Here is an 18,690-nt window from a genome sequence, read left to right on the forward strand (position 1 = left end):
TGGCAAAACCTACTATATTATGTTTGGTACCAGAGCAGGTGTTGTGGAACTTAACATTAAGATCGACAACACTCTAATTAGCAGACATAATGAGGGCAAATTCCTTGGCCTATACCTCAACAACAACCTAAATTTCAGCACCCATATCCAACGCATAACAAAAAAAGTATTCAAAACGGTGGGGATCCTCTCCAAGATATGATACTATATGCCGCAAACTGCATTTCTCACACTATACCATTCACTTACATATCCATACCTCACCTATGCTGTCTGTGCTTGGGGTTCAACTGCAGCAACACACCTAAAGCCAATAATAACCCAACAAATAGCTGCAGTAAGAATAATCACTAAATCCCATCCCTGGCAACACACCCCCCCACTCTTCATAGATCTAAACTTACTCCCTGTTCAGAACATCCACACTTACTACAGTGGACCCTCGCATAACACTATTAATCTGTTCCTGAGAGCTCAATGTTAGGCGAAATTATCCTTATGCGAATTAATTTTCCCATAAGAAATAATGGAAATCAAATTAATCCGTTCCTGACACCCAAAAGTACGAAAAAAAAATTTTTTTACCACATGAAATATTAATTTTAATACACACAAACTGAAGAAGACATGCACAGTTACATGACACTTACCTTTATTGAAGATCTGGTGGTGATTGATGGGATGGGAGGAGGGGAGAGTGTTGATGGTCTTAGTGTTTAGAAGGGGAATCCCCTTCCATTAGGACTTGAGGTGTCAAGTCCTTTTCCGGGGTTACTTCCCTTCTTCTTTTAATGCCACTAGGACCAGATTCAGAGTCACTGAACTTCTGTCGCACAACATGTCTGTCCATAGAGGTCTGTACCTCTCGTTCCTTTATGACTTTCCTAAAGTGGTTCACAACACTGTCAGTGTACAGGTTGCCAACACGGCTTGCAACAGCTGTCTGAGGGTGATTTTCTTCCATAAAGGTTTGCACTTTAAGCCACATTGCACAGATTTCTTTAATCTTTGAAGTAGGCAACTTCTTCAATTTCTCTCTCCCTTCCTACAAAGCAGTTTCCTCAGGTCTGGCCTCTTGCTGTTGAAGATGATCTAGCAGCTCATCAGTGGTTAGTTCTTCATTGTCCTCCTCCACCAACTCTTCCACATCCTCCCCACTAACCTCCAACACCAAGGACTTCCCCAATGCCACAATTGATTCCTCAACTGGCATACGCCTCTCAGGGTTAGCCTCAAATCCTTCAAAATCCCTTTGGTCTACACATTCTGGCCACAGTTTCTTCCAAGCAGAGTTCAAGGTCCTCTTAGTCACTCCCTCCCAAGCCTTACCTATAAGGTTTACACAATTGAGGATATTAAAGTGATCTCTCCATAACGGTTTACACAATTGAGGATATTAAAGTGATCTCTCCAAAACTCTCTTAGAGTCAGTTGAGTTTCTGAGGTCACTACAAAGCACCTTTCAAACAGAGCTTTTGTGTACAGTTTTTTGAAGTTTGCAATAACCTGCTGGTCCATGGGCTGCAGGAGAGGAGTGGTATTAGGAGGCAAAAACTTCACCTTAATGAAGCTCATGTCCCCACAAAGTCGCTCTGCCAAGTCTGTAGGATGACCAGGGGCATTGTCTAACACCAGGAGGCACTTAAGGTCTAATTTCTTTTCAGTTAGGTAATTTTTCACATTGGGGGCAAATGCTTGGTGTAACCAGCCATAGAAAAAGTCCCTAGTGACCCATGCCTTACTGTTTGCCCTCCACAGCACACACAAATTAGCCTTGTGGATATTCTTTTGCCTGAATGCTCTGGGAGTTTCAGAGTGATACACTAATAAAGGCTTCACTTTGCAATCACCACTAGCATTGGCACACATTAAAACAGAGTAAGCCTGTCTTTCATAGGCTTATGTCCTGGGAGTGCCTTTTCCTCCTGAGTAATGTAGGTCCTGCTTGGCATTTTCTTCCAAAACAGGCCTGTTTCGTCACAATTAAACACTTGTTCAGGTTTCAGTCCTTCACTGTCTATGTACTCCTTGAATTCCTGCACATATTTTTCAGCTGCTTTGTGGTCCGAACTGGCAGCCTCACCATACCTTATCACACTATGTATGCCACTACGCTTCTTAAATCTCTCAAGCCATCCTTTGCTGGCCTTAAATTCACTCACATCATCACTAGTTGCAGGCATTTTTCTAATTAAATTCTGATGCAACTTCCTAGCCTTTTCACTTATGATCGCTTGAGAGATGCTATCTCCTGCTGTCTGTTTTTTGTTTATCCACACCAATAAGAGTCTCTCAACATCTTCTGTCACTTGCGATCTCTGTTTCGTAAACACAGTTGCACCTTTGGCAAGAACAGCTTCCTTGATTGCCGTTTTCATGGACACAATAGTAGCGATGGTTGATTGGGGTTTACTATACAACCTGGCCAGCTCGGAGACACGTACTCCACTTTCATACTTAGCAATGATCTCTTTCTTCATCTCTATAGTAATTCTCACCCTTATTCCTGTAGCGTTTGCACTAGAAGCTTTCTTGGGGCCCATGGTCACTTATTTTGCAGATGAAATCACCAAAAACGCTGTAATAATACGAAATGTTCCGATTGTATGCTTGGATGTTACCGCGGATGTTGGCTTGTAAACAATGCCACCGGCAGAACATGTGAGGCTGGCTCAGGCCGCACATAGACGCGTCTCGGACGAATAGCGTTGAGCGAGTTTTTTAGCTTTGCAAGGCAAAATTTTAGCAATAAAATGTATCACTATTCAGATTTAACGTTATGTGATGCCAGCGTTGTGCGAGGGTCCACTGTACTGTGCAATCTATATCTACAGGATCTTAAATTCCAATATTAACCTTGACCTAAAATGCTTTCTTGATAGTTGTTACAGGATCTACAGGCATAACACTAGAGACAAACATCTCTATGACATTCCCCGTGTTCGACTAAACCTTTACAAAAATTCAATGTATTTCAAAGGACCTAAAATCTGGAACACCCTACCTGAAAACTCTAGAACTGCAGACACATTCATCATTTTCAAAACTTCAGTTAGAAAACATCTTATCTCCCTGATCCACCCCGACAACTAACTACATGATAACCACCTGGTGGTTCACAATTACACTCACTCACCCACTGACTATAAACCCAGAAATACTAATCTTAATCTTAAATAATAAATTCTAACTAGTCATAAGTTTGCCTATGATACTCCAATATAGACACTTTGTATTGTACCAAAACAAAAGCATTCACATTGCTAAACTCACAAATTATGATGTAGTCACTTAGCCTTAATACCATAATCTGTAAGGATTTAATGTTAAGAATTAATCTAAGTCTGCTCGAAATGCCTAGCCATGCTAGGTGTCTCGGTGGCCCCCTCTGTAATTAGTATTTTATAACATGTAAACCACCCAATACCCAAAACCTGTGAACCCCACATTGTAACCCTTATTCAAACACGCTCACGCATGCCTGCTGGAAGTCCAAGCCCCTCGCACACAAAACCTCCTTTACCCCCTCCCTCCAACCCTTCCTAGGCCGACCCCTACCCCGCCTTCCTTCCACTACAGACTGATACACTCTTGAAGTCATTCTGTTTCGCTCCATTCTCTCTACATGTCCGAACCACCTCAACAACCCTTCCTCAGCCCTCTGGACAACAGTTTTGGTAATCCCGCACCTCCTCCTAACTTCCAAACTACGAATTCTCTGCATTATATTCACACCACACATTGCCCTCAGACATGACATCTCCACTGCCTCCAGCCTTCTCCTCGCTGCAACATTCATCACCCACGCTTCACACCCATATAAGAGCGTTGGTAAAACTATACTCTCATACATTCCCCTCTTTGCCTCCAAGGACAAAGTTCTTTGTCTCCACAGACTCCTAAGTGCACCACTCACTCTTTTTCCCTCATCAATTCTATGATTCACCTCATCTTTCATAGACCCATCCGCTGACACGTCCACTCCCAAATATCTGAATACGTTCACCTCCTCCATACTCTCTCCCTCCAATCTGATATTCAATCTTTCATCACCTAATCTTTTTGTTATCCTCATAACCTTACTCTTTCCTGTATTCACCTTTAATTTTCTTCTTTTGCACACCCTACCAAATTCATCCACCAATCTCTGCAACTTCTCTTCAGAATCTCCCAAGAGCACAGTGTCATCAGCAAAGAGCAGCTGTGACAACTCCCACTTTGTGTGTGATTCTTTATCTTTTAACTCCACGCCTCTTGCCAAGACCCTCGCATTTACTTCTCTTACAACCCCATCTATAAATATATTAAACAACCACGGTGACATCACACATCCTTGTCTAAGGCCTACTTTTACTGGGAAAAAATTTCCCTCTTTCCTACATACTCTAACTTGAGCCTCACTATCCTCGTAAAAACTCTTCACTGCTTTCAGTAACCTACCTCCTACACCATACACTTGCAACATCTGCCACATTGCCCCCCTATCCACCCTGTCATACGCCTTTTCCAAATCCATAAATGCCACAAAGACCTCTTTAGCCTTATCTAAATACTGTTCACTTATATGTTTCACTGTAAACACCTGGTCCACACACCCCCTACCTTTCCTAACCCTTATAGAGAATAAATTTGAATTGAATTGAATTGAATTTAAAATACAGTGGTACCCCGAGTTTCAGCCATAATTCGTTCCAGAAGGCTGTTCGAGTAACATTACCAAATGAATTTGTTCCCATAAGGAATAATGTAAATTGGATTAGTCCGTTTCTGACCCCCAAAAATACACTTAAAAAGCACTTACAATAATACGCTTACATAATTGTTCGAATTGGGAGCTGTACAAAACTCGAGGTACCACTATATTATTATATGACTCGTACTACCTCAGTATTGTAAATCTAATTATGTATGTGCCTGGCTGATGTGCATCTAATTATGTAAATCTAATTATGTATGTGACTCATACTACCTCAGTGTTGTAAATCTACTTATGTATATGCCTAGCTAGGTATGTATCTAATTACAGTGGACCCTCGACTTACGATATTAATCCGTTCCAGAGAGCTCATTGTTAGATGAAATTATCGTAAGTTGAATTAATTTTCCCCATAAGAAATAATGGAAATCCAATTTATCCATTCCAGACGCCCAAAAGTATGAAAAAAAAAAATTTTACCACATGAAATATACATTTTCCTACACACAAAAAGAAGGATACATGCACAATATACTGTACTCACTGAAGAATATATGACACTTACCTTTATTGAAGGTGTAGTGATGAGTGATGAGACACTGTTTTTCTTGAACACACTGGGATTTTCAGAGTGATACATGAGTAAAGGCTTCACTTTGCAATCTCCACTAGCATTACAAGAAAACATGAGAGTTAGCCTGTCTTTCATAGGCTTGTGTCCTGGGAGTACCTTTTCCTCCTGAGTAATGTAGGTCCTGTTTGGCATTTTCTTCCAGAACAGGCCTGTTTTGTAACAATTAAACACTTGTTGGGTTGGAATTTTTCAGCTTCGCCATGCCTTATCGCACTGTGTATGCCACTACGATTCTTAAATCTCTCAAACCAACCTTTGCTGGCCTTAAATTCACCAATATGAGCACTAGTTCCAGGCATTTTTTCCTGTTCACCTGGGTGTTAGTCGACTAGTGTGGGTTGCATCCTGGGCGACAAGATTAAGGACCCCAGTGGAAATAAGTTAGACAGTCCTCAATGATGCACTGACTTTCTTGGGTTATCCTGGGTGGCTAACCCTCTGGGGTTAATTATTTCTCGGTAATTGCTTCTCGTTAAGCCACACCAACAACACAGTCTCCACATCTTCGAGTAGTACAGCTGAGGGTGGTGCAGCAGCAGCTGACAGTGGTACAGCAGCAGCATCATCTGACCATGGTACAGCAGCAGCAGTAGCTGACTGTAGTTCAGCAGCAACTGACGGTGGTGCAGCAACAGCTGACAGTGGTGCAGCAGCAGCTGCCCATGGTACGATAGTATTTTGATAGTATTTCTCACCCTTTTTACCACAGGGTTGGCACTAGAAGCTTTCTTTGGGCCCATGGTGGCTTATATAGCAGTTAAAAGTACTAAAAACAATGGAATAATACAAAATTCATCAAATATATGCGTGCAACCATCCACCCTGGCTTGTAAACAATGGCACTAGCTGAGCTGAGGCTTTCTGGCCAGACGGACCGCGTTCAAGACGAATGATGTAAGTCGAGTTTTTCTTCATAGGTTGAGGAAAATTTTTTATGCTGAAATGCTTCGTAAGTCAATTTTATCATGAGGCCTTCGTAAGTCGGGGGTTCACTGTATGTATTTATCTAATAATGTATGTTCAAATGTACTGCTCCATGACCTATATCAATATAGAGTAAGAATTAGTATTAGTCTGCCCGAAATGCCTAGGCATGTCCAAAATGCCTAGGCATGCTAGTGGCCTTCTTTGTAATATTATTTATAGCATTCTGCATTTCTGTTGTTGAGTTTTCAGAGAATTTAAATCTATTGTAATTGTAGTCTACTCATTGTGGCCATCAGTAACAGCCTGGCTGATCAGGCCTTGATCCATTATGAGGCCTGATCATGGACCGGCCGTGGGGGCATTGACCCACAAAACCTTCTCCAGGTATACTCCAGGTATTGGAAACTTGTTAAGCAGGAGCACTTTCCACTTAAGTATCTTTCCCTTTAATACACAACACTGGATTTGAAGTAACTATTCTGTCCTCTTGCTGGGTAATATGTGACACTTCTAAACATAAGATGAAACTATTAATTTAAATGGGATTAACTCAGTTTTTTCCCAGATCCATGTAAGAAAGATTCAGATCAATAATATTTGTTGCTATCTATCACTTAGAATAAATCCTTTTGCTAGATATTTGGACAGGAAAAAAAGTAGGCCCATAATGCCTAGGCATAATAGAGGCTCTCTTTGCATTGCAACTCACTATTGTAAATACAAAATCTCAATGTACTGTTTGCAAAGACATAAAATAAATAAATAAATAAATAAATTATTGCCAAGCATCACTGCAGAAACAGATGGCATGATACTTTAACTTTGTCAAAAAGATTAAAAGGTGCCATTTACTTCCTCTGACAATTTTTTCATGACACACCACTTACTATTGTCATAATATTATATGAACTTTAGTTTCATGTTAGGTTTCCTTTACATCTGCCTCAAATGCTGAGTATGTATTTAACCCTTAAACGGTCCAAACGTATATATACGTTTTTTCAACATCTGAAAGTATGTAAAAAAATGTAGATCTTCTTTTTTGTTTTACATTTGAAAACATGTAAAAAAACTTTTATCTACTTTTTTTTTTGTTATATTTGGAAATATGTAAAAAAAGGTAGATCTACTTTTGTAGCACTACGAATTTGAACGTCGATCTCTTTGGACCGTTTAAGGGTTAACTGGCTTTGTAGAAAATATCATAAAGCAAATTATCGTTTTTATTAAAATCTTACAGGATGTACTCTATGAATAAAATTATTATGTTTCACCTCAGCAGCTCTCTCCCACCAGGGCAGTGTGACCCAGACAAAAGGAAATTCGTTCACCATTATTCACTCAATTACTGTCATGTCAGAAATATGCTGACATCACTATTCAGATTACCCTCCCATCCCAACCCCTCCTTGAGAGTGCAGGCACTGCCCTTCCAACCTCCAGGACTCAAATCTGGCTAACCTGTTTCCCTGAATCCCTTCATAAATGTTACCCTACTCACACTCCAACATTATGTCCATTAAAATCCACTTGTCTCCTTTATTAACTGCAATCTAAGACATTCACATAAGCCTGCTGAATTTTCAGGCTTCCTTTACCCCTTCCCTCCATCTGTTCCTGGGACGACCCTACCCCTTCCCTTCTTACCTTCCACCAAAGATTTATACACCCTCTTTATTATCCTATCCTCCTCTATCCTCTAAATGCCCAAATCACTCAGAAACCCCTGGTGTCCCACATTGTCTTTAATTCTACACTCCGAACTCCCTGCATGATATTCACACCACACATTGCTCTTAAACATTACATTGCCACTACCTTGAGCTTCTTTCTCATTGCAGCATGCAAGGCCTATGTCTTGCATCCGTACACAAGTGTTGCCTGATAAGAAGGGCAAAAAAATTGTATTATGAGAACAGATTATCCAACTTAAAAGTTTTGTAAACAAACAAAGTGTACACGTCTGGTTTGTGTACAAGTTACTTTGTGTACAAGTTGTCTTTACATTGATACAGTAGAATAAATAAAGAAGAACACTCCCATTCTCATGTAACACCATTTTTAGAAGAAATGATGCTCTGAGTGAAGGAAATGGAAATAAGTCACTCTGCCTGACTTTTTTGGGTTATCCTAGGTTCTCTTCTTCTTTCAACAAACCGGCCATATCCCACCAAGGCAGGGTGGCCCAAAAAGAAAAACAAAAGTTTCTCTTTTTAAATTTAGTAATTTATACAGGAGAAGGGGTTACTAGCCCCTTGCTCCCGGCATTTTAGTCGCCTCTTACAACACGCATGACTTACAGAGGAAGAATTCTGTTCCACTATCCCATGGAGATGAGGGGAAATAAACAAGAGCAAGAACTAAAAAGAAAATAGAAGAAAACCCAGAGGGGTGTGTATATATATGCTTGTACATGTATGTGTAGTGTGACCTAAGTGTAAGTAGAAGTAGCAAGACATACCTGAAATCTTGCATGCTTATGAGACAGACAAAAGACACCAGCAATCCTTCTTCTTTCTTTCTTTCAACACACCGGCCGTATCCCACCGAGGCGGGGTGGCCCAAAAGGAAAAACGAAAGTTTCTCCTTTTACATTTAGTAATATATACAGGAGAAGAGGTTACTAGCCCCTTGCTCCCAGCATTTTAGTCGCCTCTTACAACACTCATGGCTTACGGAGGAAGAATTCTGTTCCACTTCCCCATGGAGATAAGAGGAAATAAACAAGAATAAGAACTAGAAAGAAAATAGAAGAAAACCCAGAGGGGTGTGTATATATGTGCTTGTACATGTATGTGTAGTGTGACCTAAGTGTAAGTAGAAGTAGCAAGACGTACCTGAAATCTTGCATGTTCATGAGACAGAAAAAAGGACACCAGCAATCCTACCATCATGTAAAACAATTACAGGCTTTCGTTTTACACTCACTTGGCAGGATGGTAGTACCTCCCTGGGCGGTTGCTGTCTACCAACCTACTACCTATAACATCTCATATTTATGTTTATTTATTCTGTTGTGGGGTGTATTTCTTCTTTCAACACACCGGCTGTATCCCACCAAGGCAGGGTGGCCCAAAAAGAAAAATGAAAGTTTCTCTTAAATTTAGTAATTTATACGGGAGAAGGGGTTACTAGCCCCTTGCTCCCGGCATTTTAGTCGCCTCTTACAACACGCATGGCTTACGGAGGAAGAATTCTGTTCCACTTCCCCATGGAGATAAGAGGAAATAAACTAGAACAAGAACTAGAAAAAAAATAGAAGAATACTCAGAGGGGTGTGTATATATATGCTTGTACATGTATGTGTAGTGTGACCTAAGTGTAAGTAGAAGTAACAAGACATACCTGAAATCTTGCATGTTTATGAGACAGACAAAAGACACCAGCAATCCTACCATCATGTAAAACAATTACAGGTTTTCGTTGTACACTACTTGGCAGGACGGTAGTACTCCCTGGGTGGTTGCTGTCTACCAACCTACTACCTATAACATCTCATATTTATGTTTATTTATTCTATTGTGGGGTGTATTTATCATCTTTATATGTTATGTGTTGTGTTTATTATATAATTTTGAAAAAATATCATGGATGGATTAATGAAAATGTGTATATTAACGAATATACGACATTTAATGAGACTCTTTTGATTATTATTATTATTATTATTATTATTTCTAATATGGCGTCCATTTGTGCAAGTCTGCCTGGCTACCACATCTCATATTTATGCTTATTTATTCTACTGTGGGGTGTATTTATTATCTTTATACGTTACGCATCGTGTTTATAATTTTGAAAAAATATCGTAGATGGATTGATGAAAATGTGTATATTAACGTAATATATGACATTTAAATGAGACTCGGTGATTATTATTATCATTACTAATATGACATCTCGAGGTATAAGACACTCTTACTGATTTTAATGTGTACCTGCACGCCAGCACAGTATGTAAGTTTATTTAAGTACAGTGGACCCCCGCATAACGATGGCATCACATAGCGATTATTTCGCATACCGCTTACTTTAATTGCAAAAATTTTGCCTCACATACCGCTTAAAAACCCGCTTACCGATTTTCTTCCGAGACGCGCCACATGTTCCACTGGTGGCATTGTTTACAGCCAGCCTCCGCGGTAACATCCAAGCATACAATCGGAATATTTCGACATTAGAGTGTTTTCGGTGCTGTTTCTGGAAAATAAGTGACCATGGGCCCCAAGAAAGCTTCGAGTGCCAACCCTGTGGTAAAAGGGTGAGAATTAGTATGGAAATTAAGAAAGATTTTGAAGGGTTTGGGGCTAACCCTCCCCGAGAAGCCTATGCCAGTTGTGGAATCCATTGTGCCTACTTCAAAATTAAGGAAATGTGTGCACAGTGGGTTGAACTGCAAACCTTTATGGATGAAAATCACCCTGACACAGCTGTTGCAAGCCGTGCTGGTGACTATTTCAATGACAATGTTGTGGCCCATTTTAGACAAATCGTAAGGAACGGAGGTACAGAGCTCTATGGACAGATTTGTTGTGCGACAGAGGTCCAGTGACTCTCAAGCTGGTCCTAGTGGCATTAAAAGAAGAAGGGAAGTAACTCAAAAGGACTTGCTACCTCAAGTCCTAATGGAAGGGGATTCTTCTAAACAGTAAGAAGATAATGCTCTCCCTCCTCCCATCCCATCAATCATCACCAGATCTTCAATAAAAGTAAGTGTCATGTGTGCATGCCTTTTTCAGTTTGTGTGTATTAAAATTAACATTTCATGTGGTAAAAATTTTTTTTTTTTTCATACTTTTGGGTGTCTTGCACGGATTAATTTTATTTCCATTATTTCTTACGGGGAAAATTCATTCACATAACGATTATTTCGCATAACAACAATTACCTCTTGCACGGATTGGATTAAAATCGTTGAACGGGGTCCACTGTACAGGTATACATAAGTATAATTATCAGAATACGCACATGGACCCCGCCTACTAATGCATCACGTTACGTTAAATCCGCCTATGCAAGCATTTGAACACAAAAATTTTGGCCTCGCCACGATAAAAAAACTCTCCTTACGTGATTCGCCCAGGACGCATCCCACATGTGGCCTCTCAGCTGCCCTGTTGGTGCCAGTGTTTACAAGCCAGCCAGTGGTCGATTCACGCATACATTCGGCATTTCATTCCATTATCCCAGTGTTTTTGTGCTTGTAACTGCAAAATAAGTCACCACGGGCCCCAAGAAAGCTTTTAGTGCCAACCCTGTGGTGAAAAGGGTGAGAATTAGTATGGAAATTAAAGATTTTGAAGTGTTTGGGGCTAACCCTGAGAAGCCTATGCCAGTTGTGGAATCCATTGTGCCTACTTCAAAGATTAAGGAAATGTGTGCAAAGTGGGTTGAAGTGCAAGCCTTTATGGATGAAAATCACCCTAACACAGCTATTACAATGACAATGTTGTGGCCCATCTTGTGGCATAAAAGCTTGTTTCACGCTGTCCTTGAAGTGGATCCAAGTGTGGTACTTTGACAATATTGGCCTTGTACATAACAGTAAGGCCACCCACATACCTCCTATGTTGAAGGCTCTGCTGAAATGACAGATCTATCCAGGGATCTTTTGTGTCGTAAAAACAGCCTTGTGGTCAGACGATCCAACATAGCCGAGGGGTTGACAAGTGACTATGCCTTCTGCCAGATCACTCACTACTGGGTCAAGGGAGGAGCCAGAGATGTAAGTAGGGAAATCAACAAAGTTTCTCATGTCAAACACTGCAAGAAGGTCATCAAAGTCCTTCTGTATAAGGTGCTGGTTGAGGTCACCAACAATTATGATATGTTGACAGTTGTGTTGTAGCAGAAGGGAGTCAATATTTTTCATTAGGAAGTTAATGGGGTCTGCATGTTGCCACTGAGGTCTGTACATTGCACATGCTAGTACAGAGGTACTAGTGTTTATGCAGAGCTTGAAGAACATCATTTCAAGATGTGTAGGGGTGGCAACATCTATGTGCTGGGCATGAACACTTTTAGAGAAGCACACAGCAACACCTCCTTGCCCCCCCCCTTCTCTCTCTCTCTCTCTCTCTCTCTCTCTCTCTCTCTCTCTCTCTCCTCTGCTCGTCTCTCTCTGTCTCTCTCTCTCTCTCTTCTCTCTCTCTCTCTCTCTCTCTCTCTCTCTCTCTCTCTCTCTCTCTCTCTCTCTCTCTCTCTCTCTCTCTCTCTCTCTCTCTCTCTCTCTCTCTCTCTATCTCTCTCTCTCTCTCTCTCTGCTCTCTCTGTCTCTCTCTCTCTCTCTCTCTCTCTCTCTCTCTCTCTGTCTCTCTCTCTCTCTGCTCTCTCTCTCTGCTGCCCTCTCTCTCTCTGTCTCTCTCTCTCTCTGTCTCTCTCTTCTGCTCTGTCTCTCTCTCTGCTCTCTCTCTCTCTCTGTCTCTTCTCTCTGTCTTCTCTCTCTGTCTCTCTCTCTGTCTCTCTCTGCCCTCTCTCTCTCTGCTCTCTCTCTCTTCTCTCTCTCTGTCTCTCTCTCTCTCTCTCTCTGTCTCTCTCTCTCTCTCTCTCTGTCTCTCTCTCTCTCTCTCTTCTCTCTCTCTCTCTCTCTCTCTCTCTCTCTCTCTCTCTGTCTCTCTCTCTCTCTCTGCTCTCTCTCTCTGTCCCTCTCTCTTTCCCTCTCTCTCTCTCTCTCTGCCTCTCTCTCTCTCTGTCTCTCTCTCTCTCTCTTCTCTCTCTCTCTCTGTCTCTCTCTCTCTCTGCTCTCTCTGCTCTCTGCTCTCTCTCTCTGTCTCTCTCTCTCTCTGTCTCTCTCTCTCTCTGTCTCTCTCTCTCTGTCTCTCTCTCTCTCTCTGTCTCTCTCTCTGCTCTCTCTCTGTCTCTCTCTGTCTCTCTCTGCTCTCTCTCTGTCTGTCTTTCTCTCTCTCGCTCCCTCTGTCTCTCTCTCTCTGTTTCTCTCTCTGTCTGTCTCTCTCTCTCTTCTCTCTCTCTGTCTCTCTCTCTGTCTCTCTCTCTGTCTCTCTCTCTCTGTCTCTCTCTCTCTGCTCTCTCTCTCTCTGCTCTCTCTGCCCTCTCTCTCTGTCTCTCTCTCTCTGTCTCTCTCTGCTCTCTCTGTCTCTCTCTCTGTCTCTCTCTCTCTCTGCTCTCTCTGTCTCTCTCTCTGTCTCTCTCTGTCTCTCTCTCTCTCTCTCTCTCTGTCTCTCTCTCTGTCTCTCTCTCTGTCTCTCTCTGCTCTCTCTCTCTCTGCCCTCTCTCTCTCTCTGTCTCTCTCTCTCTCTCTGTCTCTCTCTCTCTCTCTCTCTGTCTCTCTCTCTGTCTCTCTCTGCTCTCTCTCTCTCTCTCTCTCTCTCTCTCTCTTCTCTCTCTCTCTCTCTCTCTCTCTCTCTCTCTCTCTCTCTCTCTCTCTCTCTCTCACACACACACACACACACACACACACACACACACACACACACACACACACACACACACACACATTTACTTGTTTTGTATCATTTACTCACCTCTGACCCTACATTAAGACTACAGATATTTTATGGTAAGTAATGAGTGAACTGTATGTGCATTTTATTGCTCTGGGACCTTAAATGTCTTAGAATATTATGTGTGGGTGGGTTGGCCTGGTATGGTAGCCTGGCTGGCTACCATACATACCACACTTGATTTCTTACAATAAATACTACTCATCTCACCCTAGATTAAGACTGCAAATATTTTGAGGTAAGTAATGAGTGTACTATATGTGTATTTTACTTTTTTATTGTTTTCTTTTTAATGCCTAGTTCTATTGCTAACTTAATATATGTTACCTGGATAGAGAGAGTTAGTGTTAGTGTAAACTTGTTATCTAGTATTTATATGAATTTATAAGTGGAAAAAAAGGTGTTCCACTTTACAGCAATTTCCACTTTACAGCGGTAGCCTGGAACCTAACCTACCGTATAAGTGGGACCCTACTGTATAGAGAATAACTGTAGTTTTATGCACAGAAAACAATGAGAAATAAATACAAAGGACTAATGAAATGGATAAATGAACATTTAACATCACTTTTACCTTTATTGAAGACTCTTGTTGGCGTATGGAAGACGGCGAGGAGGGAAGAGGGAGGAGAGGTTATCTCTACCATCATCACTACCACCCTCTACCACAATCACTACCACCCTCTACTGCCATCACTACCACCCTCTACCACCATCACTACCACCCTCTACCACCATCACTACCACCCTCTACCACCATCACTACCACCCTCTACTGCCATCACTACCACTCTCTACCACCATCACTACCACCCTCTACTGACGAAAAACAAAGCCAGACTGACTCAGAACGAGTGGGATGCTTTGTGTGGGCACGGGTGGACACATTCGGTAAGGCGGACCACTGTCAACTCAGTGAAAACCGAGGTGATGAACGAAAACTGGGACAAAATTTTGCCGAAAAATTGTCAAAAACCAGATTTGGCGAAAACCAGGGCAAATGAAAACTGAGTTCCACTGTATCTTTCAGTCCTCACCTCTCCCCAGCAGTATAGCATTTCTTCTTTTTACATCCATCTATAAATATATTAAATAACCATAGTGACATAACACATCTCTAAGTCCTGCTCTCTCAGAGAAATATTAGTCCCTCTCCCTCCCTCCTACATACTTAACTTCAGCATAAAAACTCTTATGGCTTTAGTAACTTACCACCCATTGTATACATTTTGTAACATCTGTCACATTCCTTCCCTATCAACCCAGTTATATGCTTCCTCTCAATCCATAAATGCAACAAACTTCTATTTACCCTTATCTAGATACTGGTCACTTATATGCTTCAACATCAACACTTGGTCTACACATCCCCTTTTACCTTATAGAAGGGAACTATTCATGCTGTCAGTCCTTAGGTATCCCCTTATTTGATTATTATTGTCATAATTTTAATAAATGAGTAGTAGGAGCAGGTGGTAGAAGCAGTAGTAGGAGTAGATGGTAATATTAGTAGTAGTAGGAGGTGGTGGTGGCAGTGGTAGTAGTAGTAGTTGTAGTAATTTTTCAAATGCAGTATAAAACACTGTCCAGTGAGATAATAGTATTTTTCCTTATCTGTAGCCTATCCTCTTTTCCTTACATTCAGAGTTTGAGGAGTTAACATGTGTTTTCTATATATGACATAGTATTGTTATTTATTACATAGTATTGGTTTGCACACTCCAGCATATTAAGGTCATAACCAACTTCAGGTGGTGGTATGGTGGCAGACGAGTGAAGATGAGGTATATCCTTGGAGCCCACTAGCAAAGGACCGCGACCGTGCAAACATTCTTGTCTACTCTTTGGAAGGGACAAGTATGGATTTGGTGTGCTACTGCCGAACAGAGATGGCACCTCTAAGCGTTTCTTTCAGTAAGGTGCAGCCAAATGTTCTGCTGACAGTGGAACAAGGGTTTGGAAAGGAAGGAGGAGGTGACAGTCCTCAGCTGTGTGTATGAGGTAAAAAAAGTTGTTAGATGTTCTAATAATTCCTGCAGTTTATACTGGACTGAAGTGTGGCTATGCAGATATCTTTAGGAATTCAAGCAAAGTGCTTAGCCAATCATATTTGGTGCAAGAACATTGTTTTCACATTGAGTCAGGCAGGATGTTGTGTTTTGGTGGGTCTTTGATGAACAATGGCTCTGCCACTCTGAGAATGCAGCCAGGAAGCATGTGATGTTGAATGTGTTTGTTTCTTTTAATCATTCTCCTTGGTGAGAAATCGCCAGTGTGTTAGAAAATACTTTTACCTCCTCCATCAAAAACTAGAATATAGCTTGCAATGGAGACAATACACACCATTGTCTTGGGTGACCCAGAGCTTAGTTATAATTTTTAATCTGTTGTGCATTACTGTATCTATACTACTTTTATTATAACTTTTTTTTCATAAACTGTTCTCAGATTTTTTTGTTATAAGTAAGCACTATGCATTTACAGGTCATCAGATATAAGAGTCTGGATAACATAATTAGAATTTCTGTCAGTAAAATGAGCTAGTTAAGTAAATGACTGAAGGCAATATAGATCTCAGAAAATATTACATATTCTCAGTGCTTCATCATGTACATAACTTTCATGACACAAAATATGCTTTCAGAAACAGAGAGTATAGCAAAAAGTATCAGTTACTTTTCATGACATAAGAAATGTATGTGCTCATTAGAATGCATGTCTGTTATATACAGTGGTTGTCATCTTACAGTCACTACAGTTATTAATTAGAACATCAAGGAATGGGACCTTTCATTCAGCTTCCATTAATAAAAGGCTTTGAAATTTTGCTCTTGTAGCCACACAGCAAAGGTATCCACATACTTCATCCAGATGCGATCAGGAAGGGATTTTTTTTTTTCAACAAACTAACCATATCCCACAGAAGCAAGGTGATCTGAAACATAAACGAAAGTTTCTCTTTTTAAATTTAGTAATTTATGCAGGAGAAGGGATTACTAGCCCCTTGCTCCAGGAAGGATAGGTAATAATTCTGTCAAATAATTCTTAAAGACATTACCCAAGATTGGGCTCTGGAAGAATAGGTATAGAAATGATATCAAAAAGTTCTTAATAAACAGAGTGGCAGAAGAATGGGATACCTTAATAAAGGATCTAGTTAGTGCTACAACCATTGGAAATTTAAAAATATATATGACACTAAATTACTAAGACAATTTAGCTGTGTCTTTGTACCCACAGATAGGTTAAAAAAAATTGAGAAGTATATGCAGTACGTCCATCAATCCTTAAAAGTATTTTATTCTTCAGGTAGAGCGAGGTGCATTGCATCGTGTAACAGTTACTACAATCCCCTTAGAAGCTCCTCTAATGGCCCATGCTCACAACCCCGCTGAGGATCGTTTACTTCTAGCCTGCAATAATGGCGTCTTAGCACTGCACTGTGACTCTCGTGGCATGACGCATGTAACAAAGGCAGGACTGATCCCATCAAATATTGCTTGGTTGAACTCAGGAAATATAGTGGTAGTTAGTAATGAGAGAGGTCAGATTCAGTGCTTTGATCTGGCCTTGTCTCTTATCAGACTGCAGTTGGTTATGGAAGATCATAATCCTCAGAGAATTTTGGACTTTTCTGAGCACTTTTGTCATCAACAGTCCCTGTTAAAACTTACCTGGGCCCCAGCTAGAAAGCCTGAGGAATCTCAGATGAAATATAATCCTCATTTACTTCTGCTACACTACATCAGAGGACCTATAGCTTGCCTGCGTGTTGATATCAGCGTAATGAGCAGAGATGATCTCACAGCTCCAGCTCTGGTTGCCCAGTACATTAAGCATCGTCAGTTAGATGAAGCTGTTAACCTTCTGGTTTCTCTCACTTGGGATCAAGAAGGTCCATTAGCCATGCAGTGTTTGACAGCTGTTGCCAACCATCTCCTGCGGTTACCTTTGACTCCCCAAAGAGAAACTCAGTTAGAAGGTGCATTAGGAAGCTTCCATGTTCCAGTACAACCTATCAGTCAGGCTGTAGAAGAGGAGTTTGGGCCAGCTATAAGGGCCCTTACTCGCAGATTTTTCTTCCGTGTGCTTAGGTGAGATCCTCTGTTTCTCTTAAAATTATAATTCTTTGTTTAGATATATGAAGTTCAAAATTTATTTTAATTAAAGTTTTATTATTTTACCACATAAATAGTTACGGGGAATGTATGAGAGTATAGTTTTACCAACGCTCTTATATGGGTGTGAAGCGTGGGTGATGAATGTTGCAGCGAGGAGAAGGCTGGAGGCAGTGGAGATGTCATGTCTGAGGGAACAATGTGTGGTGTGAATATAATGCAGAAGAATTCGTAGTTTGGAAGTTAGGAGGAGGTGCTGGGATTACCAAAACTGTTGTCCAGAGGGCTGAGGAAGGGTTGTTGAGGTGGTTCGGACATGTAGAGAGAATGGAGCGAAACAGAATGACTTCAAGAGTGTATCAGTCTGTAGTGGAAGGAAGGCGGGGGTAGGGGTCGGCCTAGGAAGGGTTGGAGGGAGGGTAAAGGAGGTTTTGTGCGAGGGCTTGGACTTCCAGCAGGCATGCGTGAGCGTGTTTGATAGGAGTGAATGGAGACAAATGGTTTTTAATACTTGACGTGCTGTTGGTGTGAGCAAAGTAACATTTATGAAGGGATTCAGAGAAACCGGCAGGCGGACTTGAGTCCTGGAGATGGGAAGTACAGTGCCTGCACTCTGAAGGAGGGGTGTTAATGTTGCAGTTTAAAAACTGTAGTGTAAAGCACCCTTCTGGCAAGACAGTGATGGAGTGAATGATGGTGAAAGTTTTTCTTTTTCGGGCCACCCTGCCTTGGTGGGAATCGGCCGGTGTGATAATAATAATAAAAAAAAAATAGTGTTTGCATAAATATTGAAAAGATTAGTGCTGAAGGAGGGGTAGGAATATTGCAGTCAGGATAATCTGAAGTGTGATATCA

The 18,690-nt window shown here is 41.1% G+C and overlaps 1 protein-coding gene across 1 annotated transcript in view; it reads left to right on the top strand.

The window, feature by feature from the left end:
- frtz (WD repeat-containing and planar cell polarity effector protein fritz) overlaps positions 1 to 18,690 on the top strand; it is a 77,705-nt gene that overhangs the window by 27,690 nt on the left and 31,325 nt on the right. The window contains 3 exon segments of the mRNA XM_070082976.1: positions 15,469 to 15,690; positions 15,692 to 15,718; positions 17,027 to 17,811. Of these exon segments, the coding sequence (XP_069939077.1) occupies positions 15,469 to 15,690; positions 15,692 to 15,718; positions 17,027 to 17,811 (1,034 nt within the window).

This window comes from Cherax quadricarinatus, chromosome 8, assembly GCF_038502225.1.
Source record: "Cherax quadricarinatus isolate ZL_2023a chromosome 8, ASM3850222v1, whole genome shotgun sequence".
In the NCBI taxonomy this organism is placed as follows: domain Eukaryota; kingdom Metazoa; phylum Arthropoda; class Malacostraca; order Decapoda; family Parastacidae; genus Cherax; species Cherax quadricarinatus.